Here is a 24,747-nt window from a genome sequence, read left to right as displayed (position 1 = left end):
GAGTGCAGGGGTATGTCTGATAACGTTGCCCTGTTGTGCCGTGGGAGCTTTGAGGAAGAAGAGCCCAGAGGGAAAGATCAACATGAGCTTAAACACCCACACCCCTTACCCGCATGCAGTGCTGAGGGGCTTCCCTTTGTGCATCGAACCAAACCCCATCCTGTGTGTCCAGGTCCTTCACAGACTGACTTGCACACATTTTCCCCAGGACAATGCTTTAAAATTTAAAAAGACCCTTGGATTACTTTCTTCTGCTTCCTGTGAGCTTTCAGTGGCTTACTTAGCATTCTTCCCTGTTGCTTTAATCTGAGTTTAAATACTATTCTTAATGCTTTAGGAATATGGCAGCTTAGTGAGTCATCCAGATTTGTGAACCAAGAGGAGCTCACCATTCAAAAATCTAGTTAATATCAAGTACACACTTGGGGGTCCTCCAACACCCCCCAGCTCGGTGAAAGGTGAAGAGCTTAGCCTGACTCTCATCACAGAACTATTAGCCCAAAGACCACAGGTCTGTATTTTAATAATGAAAGTGTATTTGATGGTCAAGACTTAATATTTTTCTGGTGAAATTGTGGGAATCTAGAAATCTAGGAAATCTAGACCCTCGGAAATATGATGTTACAGGAGGCTAGCACGTATTTTAATTGGCTATTTTATCAAGGACAGATGAATTGATTGAGCCTTTTGCAGGTGCTTTGAAAAGGGACCCAGCATTACCCTCTGACCTGAAGCCGGAAATGCAGAAATGGGGGCTAGTGCCCTCATGGGGGCTTCAGACACGAACGGTCCAAAGGGGCCCGCCGAAGCATTTGTGAATAGTTGTTCAAGCTGTTCACAATGAAGGGTTTCCCCGCTTCTTTATTCATCTCTGCGGTTAGTGCGTGATGACAGCTTATGCCTCAACCCATTCTTCCACATTTTTACCCTAAAATTATAGCTCTGCTATGGGAGCATGCTTATGAAGAGAAAAAAATGAATATTGTGGTTTTTTTTTGGTTTTTCATCCTTTGCATGGGTCACAGAACATTGTTAATCATGTCTCAAAGCATCTATTCCTAAACTTATATTATCTTCTTTCAGGGAAGGATGTGTTTTTTGTTGTTGCCATTTCTTTATTTGCTTGATTTTTTATTTTTATTTTTTTTAGAAAAAACTCTTGGGAAAGAAAGAAAAATACCAAATAGAGAATTACTTTTGTTTATTGTCTGTTTTCATTTTGAAGCTATGTGGTGTTTTGTTTTGTTTTTGTATTTGTTTTGAGGGGGGGGGGAGAAAAGGCATTTAAAAAATATTTTTATACAGTACCTAGAACATTATAAGCACACAAATATTATTTTAAGATGCTCATAAAGATAAAACTAGACTTCTTACCTAATAAGTCAAATCTCAGGAAAATTAAATTAAATTCATTATTTTAGTTTCCATTTTTAAATGTTTTTATAAATATCCATTGAAACAATAAGTTTTGCATTCACACTAAAAATGACTTAAAGATTCGGTTGTTTTTGTTCAGTTGCAAACTACTCCAGTTTTACAGGTCTTATATTGCAAAGGAGGAAGTTCCCTTCATTAAATAACAGGCCAATGTGTCAACTGATACTTCCATGGAATATTTACAAAGAGAAAAAAATCATACCAAATGAATATAAGCCATAATCCGGGAGTTTGGTGATTGTTCCCTCGAACTAGGAACATTAGCCAACAGTCTCAACTTTACAGTCCCAGCCATACAGTGCTGAGGAGGAAAACAATGTTAACATGTTAGACCATTCAGACTGAACTGCTTACCCTGTGTATTGCACAGTGGAAGTGCGCCTGCACCTAACAAAACTACATTACTGTAGGCTGCATCTCACTTATCTGCCTAAGTCACTCAACTAACCAGGTAACTTACATTTCTACTCCGTTCTCATTCTGTGCGCTCATCTCTCCTAAATAGATATGTCTCCTGCAGCAGGGGCAGGGACCATCCGGCCCTCGGGCTGTATAAGGCCCTCGAAATCATTTGTTCTGGCCCTGCCATGGCATTAGGGGTGAGTTAATGAAATGTTTGACCAAATATAGCAGGCTAATTGTGAAGCTGATAATTTTGTATGGCCCTCAAATGATGTTATAAATATCCAAATGGCCCTTGGCAGAAAAAAGGTTCCCTACCCCTGTGACCTAAAGCCTCTATATTATATTTCCAAGCATTTGGGAATCTCTTCCACCTTCTGGGATCAGAATGGGTTTAAAAAACAAACAAACCAGAAAACTATAGTGCATCAAATTATTAAATGGGATATAGAGAAGCCATTCTCATTGATATAGTGATACAGGAACATGCCCAAATTTTAAATCATAAGACAAAACAAAACCCAACAACTTTCACTGCGACAAAGTTAAAGGGAAAATATTATTAGAATATCTGAAATAAGATGTAAAGATGACACAATGGCATTGGCTTGACCCGGCCATGGAGTCTCTGAACTATTGAACCCCCAGTCTCCTGACAAAATATAAAAGGCATCACTTCAACCTCATGCAAAGGTTAGATGGGAGAGTCTTATGAATTATCTTCTTTTGATTTGTGGAATGTTAACTACAAACTTTTCCATTTATTACCCTGCTCTTATCAAGTCTTTTAGATCTCTGTACAAATATAGTGGTGCTCAGCAGGAATAGCGTGACTCAGAAGGAAATCTATTTACCAAGAAAGTGCAGTGACTAAGTTCTGGGAGTACAAAACATGTGTCTTTCTAACTGGGGGTGGGAGAGTGGGGGAGGGAGGCTAATTCTTCCATCATTGCTGCTTTAGGTAAAAGAAAAACAAAACAGATATGTCTTACACAGAAAGGAACATGTTGTTATTCCACAGGTTAGGAACACAAAATCTCTTACCACCCACCTAACCACCCCTTTTGATCCACATTTTACATTAACTAAAGCTTACATGCTCATTCTTAAATTTGACAGGTTTATGCTGCCTACTTGAAGGCTTAACTAGTTGGCTTTTATAGCAAGCAATAGATGCTATTTAGTTGCCTGCAAAAAAAAAAAAAAAACCTCATTAACATATTTATACCTGATTTCTTCAGGAGTGTTTTTTTTTTTTATTAGTTGCCAGCTATGTTTACGGACACATTGGAATAAAATATATCTGGATGAGCTCAAAGAGTAAAAGATGAGTTGTCACCTGAACCCAAGATTTCCTGTCCAGAACGATACTTGGTTTCCAATCATTTCATCAAGTATTTTCAGATTCTCCATCCACTTACTATTCACATATTTTAAAAATATATCTCAAAATCATTTCTTATATCCATAAATTTGTCTGTGTCTTAGAAAGTAAGCAAAATGGTATGGTGAGTACTAGTACATCAATGTTTTACAAGCAAAGGTCATGGAAACTCAACTATTTCAAGCAATAAAAGACTCCCTCAAATTGTTTTTGATCACAATTTAACTAATTTAATTTAACAGACCCTCTCTGTTCTGTCTTATTCAACTCCCCACTCATTGAGCTCCAGAATAAAAGTTTTCATAAAATGTTTTTCAAGGGAAATGTTTCATTTTGTCTAATTTACAAATGGTGAAAATATTCTTTTCTTTCTTTTTTTTTTTTTTTTTTTTTTTTAGTGCTGCAAAGGTAATTAGCAATGATTTCTAAGTTCAGACACAAGGACAGGTTTTATTCAAGGCTTTCTTTCTTTTTTTGTGTGACGACTACTATTTATTTCTCATGGTTCTGTGGATGGACTAGGATCAGCTAGGTTGTCCTGTTCCACTGGAGTCACCCCAGTGGTTACATTTAGCTGGGAATTCATTGCCGCTGAAATGTCCAAGATGACCTCTCAGTTCCCAGGGCCTTTCTCCCTGTGACTGTCCATCATTCTGTATCTCCTTGTTCAAGACTTTCTTACTCACTGAAGACACTATCCCAGGCAGACATCCTCTCACAAAAGCGGGGGAGGCAGCCTTCAGCAAAGTGGGAACATTTTCCTTGATTGAGCCGCCTTTGTGTGTCTTTCCTAATTGTGGGCCGTTTGGTTTCAGGTTGAAGTTTCTTTAACTATAAATCTATAAATTTCACGGAATCATAAAACTAATAGCATTCTAAAACTTGATTTAGTAGATAAGCTTTTTAAAAAAAAAAGAGTAAATGAAATAAAATTAAGACACTCATTCACATTTTATTCATGCTTTTCCACCCCATAGTAGTAAACAAAAAAAAGTATAAATAAAAATAAAACTATTTAGTTCACCTTTTATTACTAAATAATTCTGGACTTTTTTGGTGTTCCCTGACTCTTAAATAAAATGTAATATTCTAACAATTTATGTAGGTGAGATTGGTATTTTAATCAGATTTTGACAAATAAGGCTGCATTTAAAAAAAAAAAAGAAAAGGTTTGACAACAGAGGAGGAAAAGGGAGAAGGAAATGATCCTGACATCGTTGCTCTGTTTACTAATGCATCATGAGATTTTGTTTGCACCTGTTTCACTTTTGTTGAGAAGTTAAGAGCTGTATTACAGCACGTAAACCAGGGTGTTGTGGTGGGAGGGGACTTCACACAGGGTAAAGAAAGCTTCAGAAACAATTTCCTCCAACGCAGAACAGAACGGAACTCTCTTACCTATGAACCAGGTCATTTCCAAGAGAGACTGTAAGGGGCATTGAGGAAGCCCCGGACCTGGCATGCGGTGCGGGGCCTGCCTGCTCCAGGACAGGAGGTGAAACAGTCTCTTCCAGGGGGCAGCGCCTTGCCTCAGAGCAGTTTGAGAAGCAGCGCTGGCAGCGAGGAATGTAGGTGTGTTCTACTACACTGAATGGAAGAAAGCTAAAAATATGTTTAGTGTCTGATAAGAACGCCCGTCTCCTCCAGCTCTCATTTAACGCCGGACTTTCTGTTTTGCTTTTAAAGAAAAATGTTCTACAAGGGCAGCACGAAGCGGACAAAATCTGGAGCAAAGAAGGATTTTATGCCGTTGTCGTATTTCTCAGCATCTTTGTTATGATAGTAACATGCTTGATGGTAAGTTTGCTTCTTTATCTATTTTATCCTTTGCTGAGCCCACTGCTTAATATTATTGGATACATTTGCCGTTCACATGAATGCTGAAAAGGCCGGGAACAGAAGCAAGACTGTGATCCTGCTAAATTGGGGGATCGCATCCCTGACAGCGGAGTGATAGCTGAAGGAAACCTGCGCAATTATGGATTCTGACCTGCAGGAGGGAGCTGGGATTGCACTGGGCTTTTAGTAACTTGATCAACCCTGAGAATGAAGCTTTAGAAAGTGGTTCCCCGAGGTCACTAAAGTGACCCTCAAAGTCATTCAAGTCCCACGGGCACACTTGGGCTTACTTTACTCCTTCATTTATATCACTTTTTATGGAACACTTTTTAAAAGAAATAATGTCTTAGAGGCAAGCTGACTCATTAAAAAGTGGTTTGATTAACTAACTTCTTTTTAAAGGGCCCTGAAAGCATTTTATGAAATTCCAGGCACGAAAAGACATTATAGACCCAAAGGCTGCACAACTCACTACCTACTAATGTTTTTAGGTGAACGAATACTATAAAAGTGTAACTGCAAATAGCTCTTTAAATTACAAATTATGAATGTGCAGCCTTTAAAGGTATATTTCTAATTTTAAAAACAATAGAACCAAAGTAAACCTAAGCTCATTAAACTAGGCAATGCTCTTCGGTATTGAATGAGTTAACAGTTAACCCTTCAAATGGAAACGGATCTTCTTATTCTTTCGAAATACTGTGAGGTAACCTAAAATATTTGAAGTTTACAAATGGGTTTTAGTAACTTTTTCCTGTGTGCTGCGTTCTTTTTAATTTTTCACATTTTTAAAAACATTCCTTCCTTAGGTTTCAAATACCCCCCCCCCCCAAAAAAAAGACATCCTGCTATTTTATTCTTTCTGCAATCACCAGTGCTGCCAGAGTTTTATTGGATTTTGTTCCCTCATTTGTGCTCCCCCTGCTGGGAAAGGGTTTATGTTGGAAAGATTAGGGCTGTTTGAAAAGACAGAGGCTGAGTAGGTCTAATTTGAAGGCTATAAAACAATTAAGGCCTTGACTAGGGTGATGATAAGCATATTTCCTTGAATCTAAATATAGGAAGTAGTAAAAACACCCCAAAGCTTCCATCCTAATAAATTCAGAGGGACCTCCTATGGGCCAGGCATTAAAAAAGATTTCTACAAATTGTAGCCCAATAAACCAAAGAATTGTTTAAGAGTTGAGTGAGGAAATTGATTTGTATATATTAATGGTAGAGGTTCAGGAAAAAGCATTTTAGCGAGAGAAGGTTGGAGGTTATGGAAATTGTGGCGGAGACCTCTGGGCGGTTTTCAGTGTTTTGGAAGGTATGGTTTCTGGTTAGGGTTCACTGTACTTTAAAATAGCTGGGTTCTTCGTTTTCTTAGCACAGGACATCTCCAGCGCCGTGCTCGCTCTTGTCAGGCACATTAGTATGTTTTTCTGCTTCACTGATGGGAAAGGATGCGAGGGCGGAAGATAGAAAGGGGTAAAGAGTGAGGAAAAATGGAAATTGTTCAGGGTTAAATGGTGAGTTTCGGAAGAGCAAAGGCAAGGTTAAAGGGGGGAAAGAGGGGAGGCAGACCCCTGAGCAGCCTGTGAGTACGAGAGGCTGAGGGAGGCAGAGCAGAGCTTGCCACTAATGTGTAAGATTCTGCATTTCTAACCCGAGGAGCACCCACGAGTCTAAAATGACGGGGAAAACTCCTCTGTGAGATGTTGGTCCCAGGTGGCCAAAGGTCCCAGAGCAGTCACACCCTCAACCACGTGGGGCCGGGGAGCAACTCTTCTTTTCCTAATAATCTGCAAAGCATCAGTGGAAAAGTCTGAAACCCAGATAAGTCTGCTCCAAGGTTACTAGGGCAGTTCGAGAAAGGAATATTTCAAAGGGGTAGGTGGTTGCACTTTATGGGGTTGGTGGGTAGATTCATCCATTCATTCAATCCGCACATTCCTACAGAGGAGCCACTGCGGGTCTGTTGTTGGTACTGTGGGCAAAGGAAAGAACAAGACAGAGACGGTCTCTGTTCTCATGAGGGATTTTTTTAAAAAATAATTGATATTTTAAAAATCAAATAGTGAACATATTGTAGGATTCCAGGTATATGACATTTGTAAGGCAAACCTATAGAGGCAATAAAAAGATCAGTGGCTGCCAGAGGTGGGGTGGGGTAGAGTGAATCGGTGAAGCAGATTTTTAGGTCAATGAAGCTATTCTGTATATTATAATAGTGAATACAGGGTTGGCAAAAGTAGGCTTACAGTTGTGAGTACAAGAAACACAGAGTTTATTCTTGTATTTTGATTTATTTATTACTGTATTAATTATTATTATTATTATTATTATTATTAGCTTACTTTTGCCCACCCCCATATATGACTTTATGGATTTGTACAACAGTACAAGTGACCTTAATCTAGACTATAGATTTTGGTTAATTCTATCAATATTGGCTCAGCAATTATAACAGATATACCACTCTAATGCAAGATGTTAGTGATAGGGGACATTGTTTAGGGAGGTAGGGGAGAAGGAGGAAAAGGAACTCTATACTCTCTGTTCAATTTTTCTGTAAATCTAAAACTGTAAACCTAAAAATTAAGTTTATTAATTTAAAAAAAATCTCAAATCATGTTAAGTGCCATGAAGAGATAACATAACAGTGACACGGGGGTGGGGGGGGGGCAAAGCAAACTGAGATGTGTGCAGCAGGAAAATGTGGGGAGGTGGGAACAGCTGAGGAGGGGTTAAGCTTGGCCTCTTTGAATTCAAGAAGCAGGAAGCTGCGTGCTCTAAGCTGAGCTTTGATGTGTGTGTTTAAAGATCATGTTCTCTGCGGGCCCAGTGGTTGTGGACAGAGCCTGGCAGGAGAGGAGGGTTCTGGAGGCTATTGTATTAGCCTGACGAGAAAGGTGACAGTGGCCCTGAGTAGGAATGGAGGAGACAGAGAGAGGGGAAGGATTGGGGTTTAGCTGTAGGTGGAACTGACAGGACTTTGCTGAGTACTGATTCTCAGGGAGAAGGAAAGAAAAAAATTAAGGATGATTCTTGGTTTATTTGGCTGACTATCTGGGTGGTGATGCTCCCATTTCCGGGCGGAGGCACACTTTGGGGGTGGGGAATAGTGAGAGAAGCAATACTCCTAAATGGTATTCTGATAATTCTTGAATTAATGAAAGTCGTAGAATGAACTAACAGGGGAACAAGCCATCAGTACATTAGAAAGGAGTTAATATTGACAGAAAAATAAATACCACCTAACAGTTGGGCTTAAGATGAAGTTAAGTTTATATGATGCAACTTAACCACTGATAAGGCAACAGTTCACATTTAGGGGGATGTCAAATGTGATTCTCTAAAATAAGCTTATCTTTATAAATGTTCCAATGTTTTTAATAATGATCTTGATTTAAAGTTAAGTTTCTTACTGAGATCTCTCAGTAATAGTTATACTATCACTTTTGTGATTCTTAAATACATATTCCAATTCTGTTTCTCATAATTTTGTTGATTCCATGGAAAAATAAAAGATATAACCCAGAATTTTTCTAGGGGCATTAATTATATTTATGAGAGATCAAATACCATTATTTGCATCTAACCTTCCTACATACCATACAAATGAAAAGCATGTGATTTTATTATGAAATTATATAGGTAAATTGCTGTAATGGAGATTCTGTGTGCTGTATAACAATAACATAAGGCTTGGCAACATTTTTGAAATGTGGTATATTGTTTACTTTTCTCAACATAAAAAAAAATATGTTGCCAGGCATAAAATTAGGCACACATGACATTTCAAATGTGCGACTTATTTAGCACCTCTCAAATGTGAATGTACAGTGGGTGGAGTGACAAATAGACAAATACAATTTTCTAAGAAAAACATGTGTGGGCAACTTCCAATCCATTCAGAATTGGTTCTTAAACTTGAATAAATAATAGAAAGAATAGACCTTCAAATGTACTTAGAGAGTTAGTGACAAGTACAAAGGTATTCATGAAATATAGGTAGAGATATTTATAAGCCAGATTGCTTCTGGAAAGCCCAGAAAACACACAAAACCAGCTGTTTGGGTCAGTGAAAGCTCTGGCATGTTAGAGCCATTTCTATGTCATACAAAGAGTTTCTCTAGTCCTGGCCTTGTTAGGTGAGGCAGGAAATCCTAGGTCAGACCACCTGCTTCAGCCTGAGCATCACTCAGTAAATGCATGTCAAAGGTGGACATAAATAGCCACACTTTTCTAATTTGTTATGTATAATCCCTAGAGATTGAAGGAAATGGGATTAGAGTCCTAGCTAGAATTATTTGGTTCAAACCATTTTCCAAAGTAAATCTATTTCTCAAACTAATTTTCAATTTTTTCCCTGTACTAATGAAAGTCATTTAGGTAAGAATACAATCCCCTTACTAAATATAATAATAATAATAATAATAATAATAATAATAATTTATTTCTTTCATTTATTGCATAATTACTCATGTTAAATTTACTGCCTGGTATTCAACATTCAGTGTATTTTAATACCACTTTGCTGAGTTATGATTAGCATATAAAAAGCTATACATGTTTATTGCATACAACTTAAGTCTAGGGATAAATATATACCCATGAAAACATCATCACAATCTATGCCATAAACATATTCATTACCTCCAATGTTTTCCTCTCTTCATTTACTATTATTATTTTGTGTTGTTATAAGAACACAACATAAGATTTACCCTCTTAACACATCTTTAAATATGTAAAATAGTGTTGTTAACTATAGGCTTTATGCATAGACAGTTAATAGATATTCGTGTCCTAATTTTACTGATGAGGAAACCATGGTTCAGAGACGATAAGTAAGTTGAGAAAGAACAGACAATGTGTGGGTGTGTGTATGGGGGTGTCTGAGGACAGGAATTGGGATTCAAGTCCAAGTCTATCTGGATTAAAAGTTAGAACTCTCTCACACCTGACCAGTGTGGCTCAGAGGTTGAGTGTCAACCTATGAACTAGGAGGTCACGGTTCAATTCGCAGTCAGGGCACAGGTCCAGGTTGCAGGCTCAGTCCCCAGTGGGGGGCATGCAGAAGACAGCCGATCAATGGTTCTCACTCATCATTGATGTTTCTATCTCTCTCTCCCTCTCCCTTCCTCTCTGAAATCAATGCAAATTAAAACTAAAACTAAAAACTCTTTGCCATGATTCCATGGATAATGTTGTCAAATTGAGATTCCGTTTGATTCTGTAACTCTATCTTGTTGGCATCTATTTCTGACCACAAAGTGGTCTAATAACAGGATGAGAATGGCTACACAGGCAGAACTCATAAATGTGTATTACACCATACCTACTCTGGACATACTCTATTTTTGTTTTGTTTTGTGTGTTTTTTTTTAATATATTTTATTGATTTTTTTACAGAGAGGAAGGGAGAGGGATAGAGAGTTAGAAACATTGATAAGAGAGAAACATTGATGAGAGAGAAACATCGATGAGCTGCCTCCTGCACACCCCCTCCTGGGGATGTGCCTGCAACCAAGGTACATGCCCTTGACCGGAATCTAACCTGGGACCCTTCAGTTCGCAGGCCGATGCTCTAGCCACTGAGCCAAACCGGTTAGGGCCACACTCTATTTTTGTACTTAGTATCTTTTACTGGGCACATCTGTCTCTTCTGTGAATTTCTAGAGGATAGCATTAAGTGCCATCTCTGCATCCACAATGTATTGTTTCTGGAATAATGTAGAAATTCAAGTTTATCCAATTAAACAAAATAAATGATTGAGCTCTTTTAGAACTAACTGTAAAATACTGTCAAGAAAAATATATGTCCTTTGGACTGTTGGTGGCATTTTAAAATTTGAACATATGTTTTTCACACAGATGTTTTGTGTTACCTGCTTATGTAGTTTTTTAAATAAAAACTATGAGCTGCATGCCTTAACTGGTTTGGCTCAGTGGATAGAGTGCCAGCCTGCGGACTGAAGGGTCCCAGGTTCGATTCCTGTCAAGGGCATGTATCTTGGTTGCAGGCACATCCCCAGTAGGGGGTGTGCAAGAGGCAGCTGATCGATGTTTCTAACTCTATCCCCTTCCCTTCCTCTCTGTAAAAAATCAATAAAATATATATTTTTTTTAAAAACCAAAACAACAAAACCCAAAAAACTATAAGCTGCAAAAGAGCTTTATAGAATGCTCTTTAGCTTCCTCTCATTTCTCTGTCCCCCTGGCTTTCTTTTTCCTGCTATTGTTGTTGTTTTTCTCTTGCTATAGTTTAACTTTTATTCCTTTCTCTTTTCTTTTTTTCAAGTGATCAAAACATTGCATTGCATCCTAAGATTCAAACAACAAGCTCTAACGGTAAAATCAAAAATATTGACTTGCCATTGCTATGGCAAGCTGTGAGGTTGAACTCTCAAACAAAGTGCATTCTCACAGAGAAAGGAGCATCAGCTGTATCTGGCTCTCCAGCCGCAGAGGGAAATCTCTGACGCTTTGGCAGAGGCTTCAGGAAAGAGGTGGGAAGGATATGGGATTTACAAGAACAGGAGAGGGCAATGATCACAGGCATAAGTCAGGAAACCTGGGTTCTAGACTTTTTATTTCTAACTGTCCATAAATTATTAAACCACTCTGGGCTTAAAAGTAAAATTAGGGGATCAGCCAGGTGATTGTTTAAGATCTCTTATCCCAGATTTCCCCACAGCAGCACTGTTGACATTTTGGACTCGGTAGATCATCTGTTGTGGGGAGGGGCTCTGTCCTGTGCATTGTAAGGTATTTAGCAGCATTTCTACTATCTGCCCACTAGATGCCAGCAGTATCCCACACACACTCCAGAATGACAATCACAAACCATCCCAGACATTGCCAGATGCCCCCAGAACAAAATCCCTGCTGGCGGAGAACCGCTGCCCTCCAGCTTCCTTCCATGGCAAATGCCTTATTGTCAAGTTGCAAGCTCCTCAGTTTTTGCACATTTTTTTCAGACAGTTAGATGTCTCTCTTGAGTATTTTTAAACAGTGATATACACTCTCCACGTTCTTCTTTTCCCTCGTTACAGATGTAACAACCAGTTTGTACAGGTACTATATAGACACGTATTAAAAATTGACCTCTAACCAGAGATGAAGTAAGCAGACGACTGTAAAATGCCTGGCGGAGGCTCGTCAAGAACATAAGCTCGTGAACGGTAAAGGACATTGGACTAGAGCTTGTTTCACACAAATAGCATCATAAGCGAGACCTGCCAATAACTGTTGTGAAGGCTGGCATTTCCTTGGCTTCCTCATTTTCATTATTGAACTGTGCTTCTCCAAAACCCAGATGTAAACAGGCAAACAAATGTTCTGATTACCTATTACATTTAGGTGGCAAGAGCTTGGAATATATAATATATCCATTATCTTCTATTTATATTTTTCTGTAAATGTACAGATATATTTGTTTCTGTTCTCATTCAGAAAAATAACTTGTTTGCAATTAAAAAAAAAACAACTATCCCACCTTGAATTCTATGACCTCATCCTTTAGTAGCTATGTGTTTAGCTTGATACATGTGTCATCTGATTGTATTGTTCTAGTAGGAGTTTTGGTTTTGCACAGTGCTGTGGTGGCAAAGTGTCTTTTAAGGGTTATGGATACTGAAGAGAAGCAATATGTTCAAAACGTCCCCATCCTTTGGCATTATGCAGAGAGGGAGGGGAGTAACCTTTAGTATTTTCTATCCCATAGCTTGTGAAAATAATTATAATGACAGCAAGAAGACGGGTCCTTGGCATGAAATGCTTTCTTTTTCTTTTAGTAATATTTGTCATGGGAGATTTAGCTTTACCCTACCAGAGTCGATGAATAGCACCTGTGTAAAAGGTCCCAGGTTATGAGGAAGTAAACTGACATAAAAGCCATTAAGGATTCTCTTTAATTTCTGGCAGTTCACATTATAATATGTGTTTCTAGTTGTATCCCAGATGTGCATAGTCTTTTTCCTTAAGAAGATCTTTCCACTCCCCAAAGCTATTTTCTTAGTTTTGGTAGCTTTCAGACTCAGTGGCGAGAGCCACAGCTGCTGCAGGTGTGATTTCAGAGTCATCGTCAAGGAGGACAGTGTGGTGAAGAGCAGCGCCAGAGGTGGTGTGGGGGGGGGGGGGGCGGGGGGGGGCGTGCAGGGCCCGCAGGACCGCGCTGCGCTGGGGCCTGGCTCTGTCCCCGCTGAATGTTGCTTTAGGCACGCCAGGTTATTTAGCTAGACTTCAACCTCTTTAATATACAGTTAGGTTCAAAGGACCTCCAGTGGCTATCTTAACTCTGATTCCCTCCATATCCCTAATTAAAAAGTCACTGAACATACATTCGCCTTTATTTTTTACCTCTCTGGCCTCCTCCAACCTTCTTACTTGTTACTATAATTAGAGATGTTGGATTGTAGACAACGTCTGAAACATAATTACCTTTAGTTTTCACTCTGTGTTTAAATCATTCCAAAGCTCTCTTTTACCTCACAATTTCTAGTTCTTTACTTCTTCATTTTGAATCATCTTTTCTCGTGACTTTGAGGGTTGTTGTTTTTTTTTCAGGAAGGGTACACAGATAGTATATTTTCTGACACCTCGAGTAGTTGAACAATTCTGTTGGCTTCATCTACATGCACATATATGTAGCTAGTTGTGGAATTCATACATCCATTGTAACATGTATTTTTTTTCTCAAAGTCATGCAAATTTGCCCCATTTTATTCTCACACGTACTGTTCTTTCAAGTGACATACGCTTTTTAAACTAAGAACTTTTTTCATTCTGTGTCTGTAAATTCCACAGGAACAGGGTGCTGTACCTTTCACAATACATGACATACTGAGCACTGAAATAGCTTTGAATGACTTGCTTCTCTTTCATTCACTGATTCTGGTTTATCATTTACTGAGACTCTTCTTTGACTTCCATGTCCTGTCTTTCCTCTTGTCTTTATCTTCATTTCTCTATCCTTTCGCTCTACATTCCAGGTAGTCTCTTGGCTTTTCCATATAAACCGTATATACCAGTGATTATAGTATTTCAGGCATTGTCAGGTCTGTTCTTTGTTGCTTGCAAATCCTACTACTGAGTTTTCAGTTCTTTGATTTATTTTCTGTTTAATCTCAGTCTGATACCTTTTCATTTTAGATTGTTGTGTTTTTATTTCATCCTGATTCTTTTAAATAATTTTATCTTGTTGAATAAGCTTTTTTTTAACCAATATATTTTAAGAATACTAGACAAATATTTTCTAAACTATTTTCTGAAATAAGTTATCAAAGGTATTTATTTCCTCCATGATTTCAGGTGAATTCTTTCCTAACTTTCTTTTCTGTTTGTTCATCCCTTAACAAGAAAAAAATATATATATTTAGACTTCGTATCTTTCCAGTGGATTTAAAATATAGAGATTACTAGAATTTAAAGGAACTCTGGAAGAAAAGGAAAGAAAGAATTAGCCTTGTGACTAAAGTAGAGGTGACTGAAAGAGCCCGAGAAGTCCATCCTCAAAAATAACACTCCTATAGGTGCTGGATCCCAGGAACTAAGCAGGGAGCTCAGTGGGATGCAGATGTCATCAGCGCTGTCATTGCAGATGATGGGTTAAGTCAGCTCTTCGTGTGAATGAACTAATCAAGTCACGTCCTGGAACAAGGACATCTAGTTCCAGCAGGAACTGGAGTGGAGGAGTCAGCATCGAGACAAGAGAAATAGTATCAAATTGTTCTTTTGTACACCTTAAACATATACAGTGTTGTATGTCAATTAGATCTCAGTAAAACTAGGAAAAGAATTTAATTTGAATAAAAATAAATGAGTAAATTTTTAAAAGAAAAGAGAAAAAAAAAGGACCTATAAAAGGGAAGCCTGAGGATAGGAAAGGCAAATTTTGCTCACCTCACACTATGGCTCATTGGAGTGTCTCAGCAAAGTCAGTTCAGTTCTTTCATAAGTTTAAGAGTAAAGATCCTGCCACTTCTGAATTCTATTAGCTGTTCCAGAAAGAGCTCCCGAGGATGGAAGAACGTAATATTTTTTTCTACATACCTTAAAAATTAAATGGGGCAAAGGGTAAGAAAAAATATACTGGTTGTCCAAATTATTCTTTGATAGATGCCCTAAATTTAATTATTTCGAGATCCTCAAGCTAACATATGACTAATGCAGATATTTACCAACATAGGAAATTATGGATTATAGCATAACTATACTTTCATTAATATTGTGCAAGACTTTCTTCTTACATGTTGTATTGGATGCAGATCTCTGTTTCTCTAAATGTTATAAACCCATACTTCACGCTTATGCCTTCTATAAACCTTCCATTTCAGTCATTTTAATTAAAAGCTTACCTATGATCAAACGGCTATCTGACACTTTAATATCATTAGCCAAATTTACTTTTAATACTATTTGGGGAATACATTTATGTGCAGATATATTTCACATGTTTGTGCACCATAACTAGAAATACCAAGTATATTCTTTTGAGAAAAATCTCAATACCACAAACCTGAGAAACCGCCCCAGAAGTCTTTGCTTACTTGCATGATCATTAAACATTTACTTTGGTTTGTCTTCTAGGTTGGGGTGGAAGAGATCATAGTTGGTTGTTGAGTGTGAAAAATGTGACAGCAGCCCTTTATATCTCCTTCCATAGATTCTTTACAGATTAAAAGAAAAGTTTCAGCTTTCTTTGAGACAAGATAAAGAGAAAAATCAGGAGATCCACCTATCACCCCTCGCTTTACAGCCAGCACAGTCCGAGGCCAAGACAGTCAACAGCATGGTCCAGCCTGAGCAGGCACCGAAGGTACTGAGTGTGGTCGTGGACCCTCAAGGTCGATACGCTCCTGAGATCAAAGCTACCACCTCTGTCTGCCCTTCTCCTTTCAAAATGAAACCCATCGGACTTCAAGAGAGGTAAGAGCTTTTTCTGTGTCTCCCACATGGACACCAGGAAGACCAAAGGGTCCTGGCTTCGATTCCGGTGAAGGGCATGTACCTCGGTTGCAGGCTCCTCCCCAGCCTGGGCCCTGGTCGGAGCTTGTGCAGGAGGCAACCAATAGATGTGTTTCTCTCACATCGATATTTCTCTCTGTCTTTCCCTCTTCCACTTTCTCTAAAAAAATCAATGGAAAAATATCCTCGAGTGAGGATTAAAAAACAAAACAAAAACAAAAAAACCAACAATGAATGAATTGAAAAGAAAGTGATGGGTTACAGTGAGCTCCAAAGTCCTTAAAGGGAAAACACTTTGACTTCATAATGGAAGGAAAATGGAGAGCAATCAAGTCATTCTTTCTACCTCCTCCCCCCAAACATTTGATGGATTCCTTATGCATCCGGGTAACATTCCCTTGCTTGAATACCACTAACTTGCCGTCTGGGTGGCAGTATGGAAAGACAGACAGGATGGAACTTTTTCCTGAAGCTAACCGGGAGTCGGGAGAACTGGAGTTGGGACCCAGCTCTGTCATTTCTAGATTGAGTGGCTTCATGAGCCATTCACTTATCTGGGCCTCACTTTCTTCTTCTGTAACATGAGGGGGTTAAACTTGACTTCTTCACTTCCTCAGGTTCTTTCACGCTTGTTACCCAAATTAATTTTAAGCATTTGTTTGTTTTTCAAAGAGAAACCTTGAAGCAGGCATCTGAGCATCAGTGGTGTACCAAGGGCAAGGGGGCAGAAAAGATCTGCTCAGATGCAGGCCATAAGGGGGTCATTTTCTAGAGATGATTTAAAGATGATTATAAAACTGACTAAAAGTTGGACTAATTTTTATTGTCATCATGTGGCACCAATTCTAAGCAAGGTCAGTGATTAAATACTCTAGGGGTACTTCTTCCCGGCATCCTGCCCTTTGTCAGCCACTGCTGGACATGTTGGGATTTCAAGGAGCATAAGGTTAAATATCTGTTTATTCGTTTAAATGAAGTGAATGTTCAATAAAGGAGAGTACTGGCATGGTCTCTTACTCATGTTTGTGGTCTACGTAGGAGACTTAAGCAGAGCAAGTGTGTAATCAGTAACTAAATGGATTCCCTGCCCCTGGTCTTCACACTCCCCTGCATCCCCACCCGTGGCCTCCCACTTCCTTCCCACCTCCAGCAGGAGAGAGCGAGTGATTCTGTCTACAGAAGTTCCAGGTCATTCCCTCCCAATTGTCATAACTGACTCCATCAATTTCCTTCTCCGTTTTCAACTGTACCCTCGCTGCTAAAGCTATCCCCCAGCATAGAAACAGGTTCTCTTTTGTATCAAAGAAGCTCCCTTAACCCAATTCCTCCTCTGGTTCTTATCTTTCCCCCCTTCTCCAAATGGGTCTTAAATGAGCCAAGTATATTTGTTGCCTTATTGGTCTTCAAACTTCCATCATCACTATTTCTCTCACATGTTTGCCAACTTTGCCAACGGACTAACCACAGAGCACATTTCATTTTCACATCTAGTGCTAAACTGTCTTTTCCTTTGGCCTCTAATAGATTATTTTTTGGTACTTGGTTGGCTACCTGTAGGCTCCCATGCAGATTCTTTTCTCTCCATAACTTCAGAGTTTCATCAAAGAAGTAGATTGAGCTGGAGGTACTTCTTTAGGAAGCATTCCTGTCAAAGGTAGTAAGAGAAGAAGTGGTTGTGGTTGGATTACCCAGTGAGGAGAGAAGAGGTGCGAAGGTGAGGCATGGAGTGAGGGATAGAAAAGAAATATGCAGAGAGAAATTTAAGCATCACTTTCTCTTGAAAGCCATCCCGAGCTTCCTCTAGCTCCTGCCCTTCTTTCTCTAGCCCACCTTACTGACACCAGCTCAGCTCTCTCCTCTGTTCCCCTCTGCTCTAGTCCTATAACCCTGTGTGCATACAGTGTTTATGACTTCTCAGGTATACGTCAAGTTTTCGTTTAGTAATGCCCTACTCCTTATACTCTTGAGGGCACATTCATGATTTAATTGTCTCTTTGTGTCTTACATATAGAATATAATTCCTGAAAAGCCAGAACTCCTGGAAGTAAATGCTTTAAGGCAGTGGTTGGCAAACTCATTAGTTAATAGAGCCAAATATCAACAGTACAATGATTGAAATTTCTTTTGAGAGCCAAATTTTTTAAACTTAAACTTCTTCTAATGCCACTTCTTCAAAATAGACTCGCCCAGGCCGTGGCATTTTGTGGAAGAGCCACACTCAAGGGGCCAAAGAGCCACATGTGGCTCGCGAGCCACAATTTGCCTACCACTGCTTTAAGGAATGCATGAATGAATATTATAATGAATAATTCTCAGGTCACCTTTCACTTGTGGTAGGGAAACACATTGCTTATTCCACCATCTCTTCCTCAACTACTCTCACCCTATTTTTCTACCATAATTCCCTGCCAAGATAATGTAGTAATGAGTTTTAAGAATGATAAAAGATGAAGGATATACAGTGTTCTATGGAGTCAGAAAACTTTGCTGAGAGTTTAAAGCCCTAAAACTTAATTTATGCTTATGTACCTTTAAAATAGCTTTGTGTTTTATAGTCTTCCATCTTCCTATGCTGGAGTAAAATATTAATCCTCTGTTCTGGCTTCATTAAAATAACCATGAGGCTATAAAGTTTACATTATGAGTCATTTGTCTCAAAGTCTTTTGGGTCATGCCATATAAATCTCTCATTCTTGATTAAAAGAATCCATTATTCTAACATCTATATATATATAAAAGGCTAAGCGACCATCTGACTGTCGGACCGGTAGCTATGAGGTGCACTGACCAGTGGGGCAGACGCTCAATGCAGGAGCTGCCAAGCTGTGATGACTTGGCAGCGGGGTTCTCAGGTGATGCACCCCAGAACCAGAGAGGAGGGAGCCCAATTCCAGGGTGCATCACTCAAGAACTGCCCTCTCACAATCTGGGACCCCTTGGGAGAGCTGGTTTCGGCCTGATCCCTACAGGCCAGGCCGAGGGACCCCACCGCTGGAGGGACCCCACTCACTCTGCAGACACCCTTCACCAGCTTATGAGAATCTCAAGATACTCTGCTGCCTCCCATGATTCCTGTAATCGTGGTACATAGCAAACACTTGAAAAACATTACAGAGCGGATTACTTAATTAATTAATGTTCCTTTACATCTTGGGACCTCATATATTTCTAAAGAAACTTCCACAAGCCCAGCCAGCATGGGTCAATGGTTGAGTGTCCACCTATGAGGCAGGAGGTCACGGTTTGATTCCCAGTAGGAGCACATGCTCCATCCCCAGTAGGGGGTGTGCAAGAGGCAGCCAATCGATGACCCTCTCTCTCATCATTGATGTTTCTATCTCTTTCTCCCTCTCCCTTCCTCTCTGAAATCAATAAAAAAATATATTTAAAGAAACTTCCACAAGAACGAATAGCCTAATGATAAATTACAGAGCTGAGTCTCTGTGCTAATATAACTTCTGATGTTTACTAAATAAGTGACTCAACATGTTAATTAAGTCCTTCATTAATTATCAAAATAAGTATGATAATATCTGTCTTACCTTTTTTAAAAGCATCCCATTAAGTCAACAATCAAAATAAAACGGCATGGTGGCTTTCAGAAGGAAAGAGAAATCTAGCATTCTTTTTGGTTTTGTTCTCTGCTCCCATTCCTAGGTCAGGAATGCCTGGCACAGCTCTTGTGACAGTTAAGCCAGGCGACCACTGCCTAAGAAATAAATATGCTCTAGCTTCTTAAGCTGTACTGTAATATGGTTTATTTTGTTATCTATCCACAAGTTTCATGCAAATGATATATGGCACCAAGGTAGGTGGTATTCAAGGTTTCCTTGGGGGTTACAACCTGGCTGAGCCTGGGAGATTCCTCTCAGAGCTAGAAAGATGTCTGCAGTGGTAGAGGCAAACTCAGTCTCAGAGAAAATGTTGAGTATCCTACACCTAAACTCAAAGCCTTTGTTCACTAGCATTTCCTCCGGGCCAGGTGGAACGTCCTGACTTCTGCCCCGGCTCTCCCTAGCAGAAAAACATGTCAGTGTTCAAAAAGTTGGACTTAGAGGATACTGACCTCCCTTTGGAAGATATAAGAAAGGGAAAGAATAGAGAATGGATACACCTGAATATCTTGGTACAAAGTATGCAAAAATACTCAGAAATTATCATCTGTATTCATGAAATAAACCCATCAATGAAAATGAATCCAACTCCCTTGTTTTCTGTCAAGTGACACTGAGACCCAGACGCTGCTCTCTTGGGCCTTAGGAGAGGTTCCCTGACAGCAGAGCCTGAGACAAGGGTTCTCGTCCAAGTGATCTATGGAGAGGATGCTCTCAGGAGAAGCGCGAGGGAAAGTAGGGGAAGCAGACAGAGGAGATGCCGAGTAAAGAGGTGGTTTCAGCTGATGTCGGGGCCCAGCCTGATCACGCAGGGAGCGTGGGGCAGGAGTGGCACCTCATGAACAGGTGTTGCACCTTAAGGCAAACAGACTGGGCCTCTGGACCCCATGCCAGTCAACCATTGACTTCAGGCCATCCTGGGGAAGGTGGAGGCATAACTTCCTAGGATCTCTGGACTAGGCCACTCCATCAGCTGAGGGTGACTCTCCAGAGAGGTGTGTCACTCACAGCCAATGCTCCCAGCCTCAGGGGAGGGGAGGTATGGCCACCAGCCTGGGAAAGGTGATCTGGGCGGGGCACCAACAGCATCACTACATTTGCCAAAGGTCACAACACTAGTTACAGCAGAGCTGAGTGTTTACTCCAGGTTTCCTCGGTCATTTTTTTCAATTACAGTTTACATTCCAATTTGGTTCTGTATTAGTGTCAGGTGTACAGCACAGTGGTTAGACATCATGTACTATACAAAGTGTTGCCCTGATATTTCAAGTATCCACCTGGCCCCATACATAGTTATTACAATGTTATTGACTATATTCCCTATGCTGTACTTGATATCTCTGTGACTATTCCGTAGCTACCAATTTGTGCTTCTTAATCCCTTCACCTTTCCCCCAATCTTTCCAGGCTGTTATACATATACCACATTGCCTCCTTCGGGTAAATACTATTTGTTCTAATGGAACCTATGACCCGGCACCACTGAACACAGTCTATCAACCATGACTCATTTTCTCTGCCTCACCATATGGGGGTAATATAGATAACAAACAACCATTGACATGTCAATCCTAACTTAACTCCAAGTAACGTCACTAAAAATAACAATACAATGAGATTGTTGACCCTTTGCCTGCATTATCTCATTTAACCCTCATATTATTATCCCTTCCTTACAGAGAGGAAATTAATGTTCAGAGTTTAAGTCACTGCCCAAGTAACCTAATAATAAGTCACTGGGGGGTGTAAGAGTGACAAGTAGAATTTGAACCCAAGCAGCCTGGTTCCAGAGGCTGTGCTACTAGGCAAGCGATGTCTGGGGGTGAGGAGAGCACATATTCTGTGGGAAATAAGTACAAAATAGATTCTAAATCAATGTCTTTAGTAAGTAGGTATAGTATAGAGTGTCACACTGTTATTTGTCTTAGCAAATTTCATGCTTGTCTTTCAGGATGTTTTTCAGATTCTAAGTCAGGTAAAATTCAATTTGTGCAGCAGATTCAAAACACTCAAGGTGGATAACCATCTCATTGCCAGTCTAGGAGCTCACCATCAGTCTTGGGTTTTCTTCTGTTGGTGTGCTCCCATTCTAGAGGCCCAGTGGTAACACAGCATAAAAGACCAAGGTGATGGCAAACATATAGATATAGAAAAGAAGCCAAACTGAGAGGGAGACATGAGGCAATAATCCAGAAAAGTCCAGCCAAAAACTGTTCTCAAGGGCTTTGGTGGGGGAGGGCTCTCTATTGTTCAAGCTGTCTCGGTAATAACTGAGCTCATTTCACTGTGTGTGGTGGACGGTGGACGTGGGAGGGCACATGTCTGTGCCCCTCCAAATGCTGCTACCCATGCAGTGGGAAGAGAAGGAAAAATAACAAAAGCTAACGTATTGACCAGTAACCTACCACATGCCAACCATGGTGCTAACGTGTTATCTCATACACTCTTCACAACACCCCTTGAAGCAAATACTATTTTTATGCCCTTCTTGCAGGTTAGCTAACAGGAACATGGAGAGATTGAATAACATGTCTGGTATCACAAAGGAATAAAGATAGAGTTGGAAATTCAAATCTGGGCAGTCTGGCTACAAAATCTGCACATGACCACTATGTTCTACTTCTTCCTCGATGATACAGATGATAAAACTTTTAAGCTTCTCCTGTTTTTATGATCATATCCTTATAAAATGCTTTTATAGGGATGGCCAAAGTTGGGGAGGCATAGAAAACATGCACAAGCCCTTCATTAACGGTGGTCACCAAGCTGTTTCTCTCTTGATTGGTAGGCTAGACACGATTGCCTTTTTATGTAGGTAGGTTGGAGTTCTGAAAGGTTAGAAAAAAACTTTAAAGGATTCCTTATTAAAAACAATAACACTGGGCCTGAACGTGGTGACTCAGTAGTTGAGCATCGATCTATGAACCAGGAGGTCACAGTTCGATTCCCGGTCAGGGCACATGCCCAGGTTGCAGGCTCATTCCCAAGTAGGGGTGTGCAGGAGGCAGCCCATCAATGATTCTCTCTCATCATTGATGTTCTATCTCTCCCTCCCTCCCTTCCTCTCTGAAATTAATAAAAATATGTAAACAAAACAATTACACTGGGATTAAGGAAATGGAGGAAAAAGTTTTGAAATCTGCCTAAAAATTCATGACAAGGCATGAGACAAAAGGTAATAGTGGTTAATGAAAGAAATGACAGTAGGTACAACCTAAGGAATGTAGAACAGATGCCAAATATATATTTTTAAGGAATTGAGAATAGTAGAGTTCTTCCTAAAATAGTAAAAAGTAACCATCACTTGTTGCCAAGCACTGACCTGGCTTCTCTCCAAGCTGAAATCTTAGGCCTTTGTGGCTAAGTCCCAACAGTGTAGATTTGGAGGTGGATCTAACGGTAATCTACTGACTTTCTTTTTCTCCACTCATGGCTCCTAGCAGAATAATAGGAGTCAGTCCCATCGGGTTCTCTTATTGCTGTATCTCCCACCAGACCCATCACACAAGCTGCCTCATCCTGAGATATAAGCAGAAAGGACTTCTCAGCATGCCCATCCTTCAACATTCATTAACTTGAACCTGACCCTGAACACTGGCCTCCAGCTTTACTAGGTGGTCTTCATTTCCACTCACCCTATGGGGTGGAGGAGCAAAACCCAAAGACCCTCTTGAACTCTTATAGCTATTCTGTAGGGTTGGTGTTTCTATAGTTCTCTTTGTCCTGACCCTAAACAAGAGGTTGTTGCAGTATAATTTTAGAGGTTCATGTGTGCCAATTCCTCTACCCATGTTCAAATTAGAGCTTTGCCGTGAAGAGGACTAAATGCTATGTTTTCTACAATGAGATTTCAAGTCTTACTGAGGGGACCATGTTCCAGGTCTTGATGTACAAGTTGACAGAATTAGGTGAAATGGCCTTTTTTGTAGAAGCATTTTAATCAGGGCAGGCGTGGACAATTCCCAGAGTACACTTTGCTTCTTTTTTGAGAGAGAGCAGCTCTGAATCTGAGCTACTGTGTCAGGAGACTTTACCTTGCAGGCAGAGATGTTTAACCTTTGTAGTTATTTGAAATGTGTCATAAAATTACAGCTCAGGGTCCCACTATGATTTTATGGACTCCTTGAACATGGTTCTTCCATGACATGAGGCATCACTCTGCTCTCATCGGATTTTCCCAGCTATTAATACATGACCTCTATAGCAAAACGGAGAAAAATCACAGCTCACCCATGGCAGGTGACTTTAGCAAAATTGTTATTTTTGAACTGATGGGTTTGTTTGTTGTTTTGGGATTGTTGTTGTTGTTGTTGTTGTTGTCCACCTATAAGTCTATTATCAATGTTAAGGTGTCATTTCCATTTAGCAATGATAAATGATTTGGGGGGACAGGGAGGGCTCTGTTCTCAGATACGATATGAGCCAACGTGGATGAATCCTGATGGTGTACTATGTGGAAATAGTGCCCTCTAGTGGACAACTGCATGTTGAAGCAGTTAGTAGCTAGTCTCGTCTTGGGAAAAGGAAAAAGGGAGCAGGATCTTATTTTTTTTTAAAGAAATCCATAACCTCAATGTCCCCTCAGGCAGGTGAGGTATAATCTATTTTGGCAGATACTTTAGAAAAAGGTCTCGGGGTAGTGATGAAAGAGCTGTAACTTAAGATATAACAAATAGGTGTGAACACTTTCAAATATAATGTGCTTTCTTAACAATGCTTAGCATCCAGTCATTTCATTTTTCATTTCATCCACAAAGTAATTTTAAGGACAATGTGTCAAATAAAATTATTATTGCCTAAAAATGTCTTATAATATATAAATCCTTTTATTTCGGAGTCAATTTTGTTTTCTAAATCAGATTTAAATACGAGCCTCAATAATTCTTCCTTTCCAGGCCCAGCCTGGCTGGGTTTTTGTTTTTTTTTTATTTCCTCCTTTTCCTTCTTGATTCTTATTTCCAGACATTGTGGTGTCTATAGCACAATTCCTGACACATGCTACATGTTCCATTAATATTTGTCAAATCTCAATAGAAGAAAAGGGACAAGTCCTTCAAGTTAGGTTAATTTTATGGAAATAAATGCCTTAAACACACACACACATCACCTCCCCAT

General features: G+C 39.7%; 1 protein-coding gene across 4 annotated transcripts in view; it reads left to right on the top strand.

The window, feature by feature from the left end:
• PTPRR (protein tyrosine phosphatase receptor type R) overlaps positions 1 to 24,747 on the top strand; it is a 238,971-nt gene that overhangs the window by 135,467 nt on the left and 78,757 nt on the right. For 2 of the 4 annotated variants that reach the window (XM_079775288.1, XM_079775287.1), the window contains exons 5-6: positions 4,910 to 5,020; positions 15,717 to 15,979. In XM_079775288.1, the coding sequence (XP_079631414.1) occupies positions 4,910 to 5,020; positions 15,717 to 15,979 (374 nt within the window). Of the gene's footprint in view, positions 1 to 4,584; positions 4,796 to 4,909; positions 5,021 to 15,716; positions 15,980 to 24,747 lie in introns of those variants that run through there. The other 2 variants (XM_079775289.1, XM_079775290.1) reach the window with 2 other exon arrangements.

This window comes from Cnephaeus nilssonii (genome assembly GCF_951640355.1).
Source record: "Cnephaeus nilssonii genome assembly, chromosome: 6".
NCBI lineage: Eukaryota > Metazoa > Chordata > Mammalia > Chiroptera > Vespertilionidae > Cnephaeus > Cnephaeus nilssonii.
Note: the sequence above shows the minus strand (reverse complement) of the source record. Positions and strands in the feature narration are given on the sequence as shown.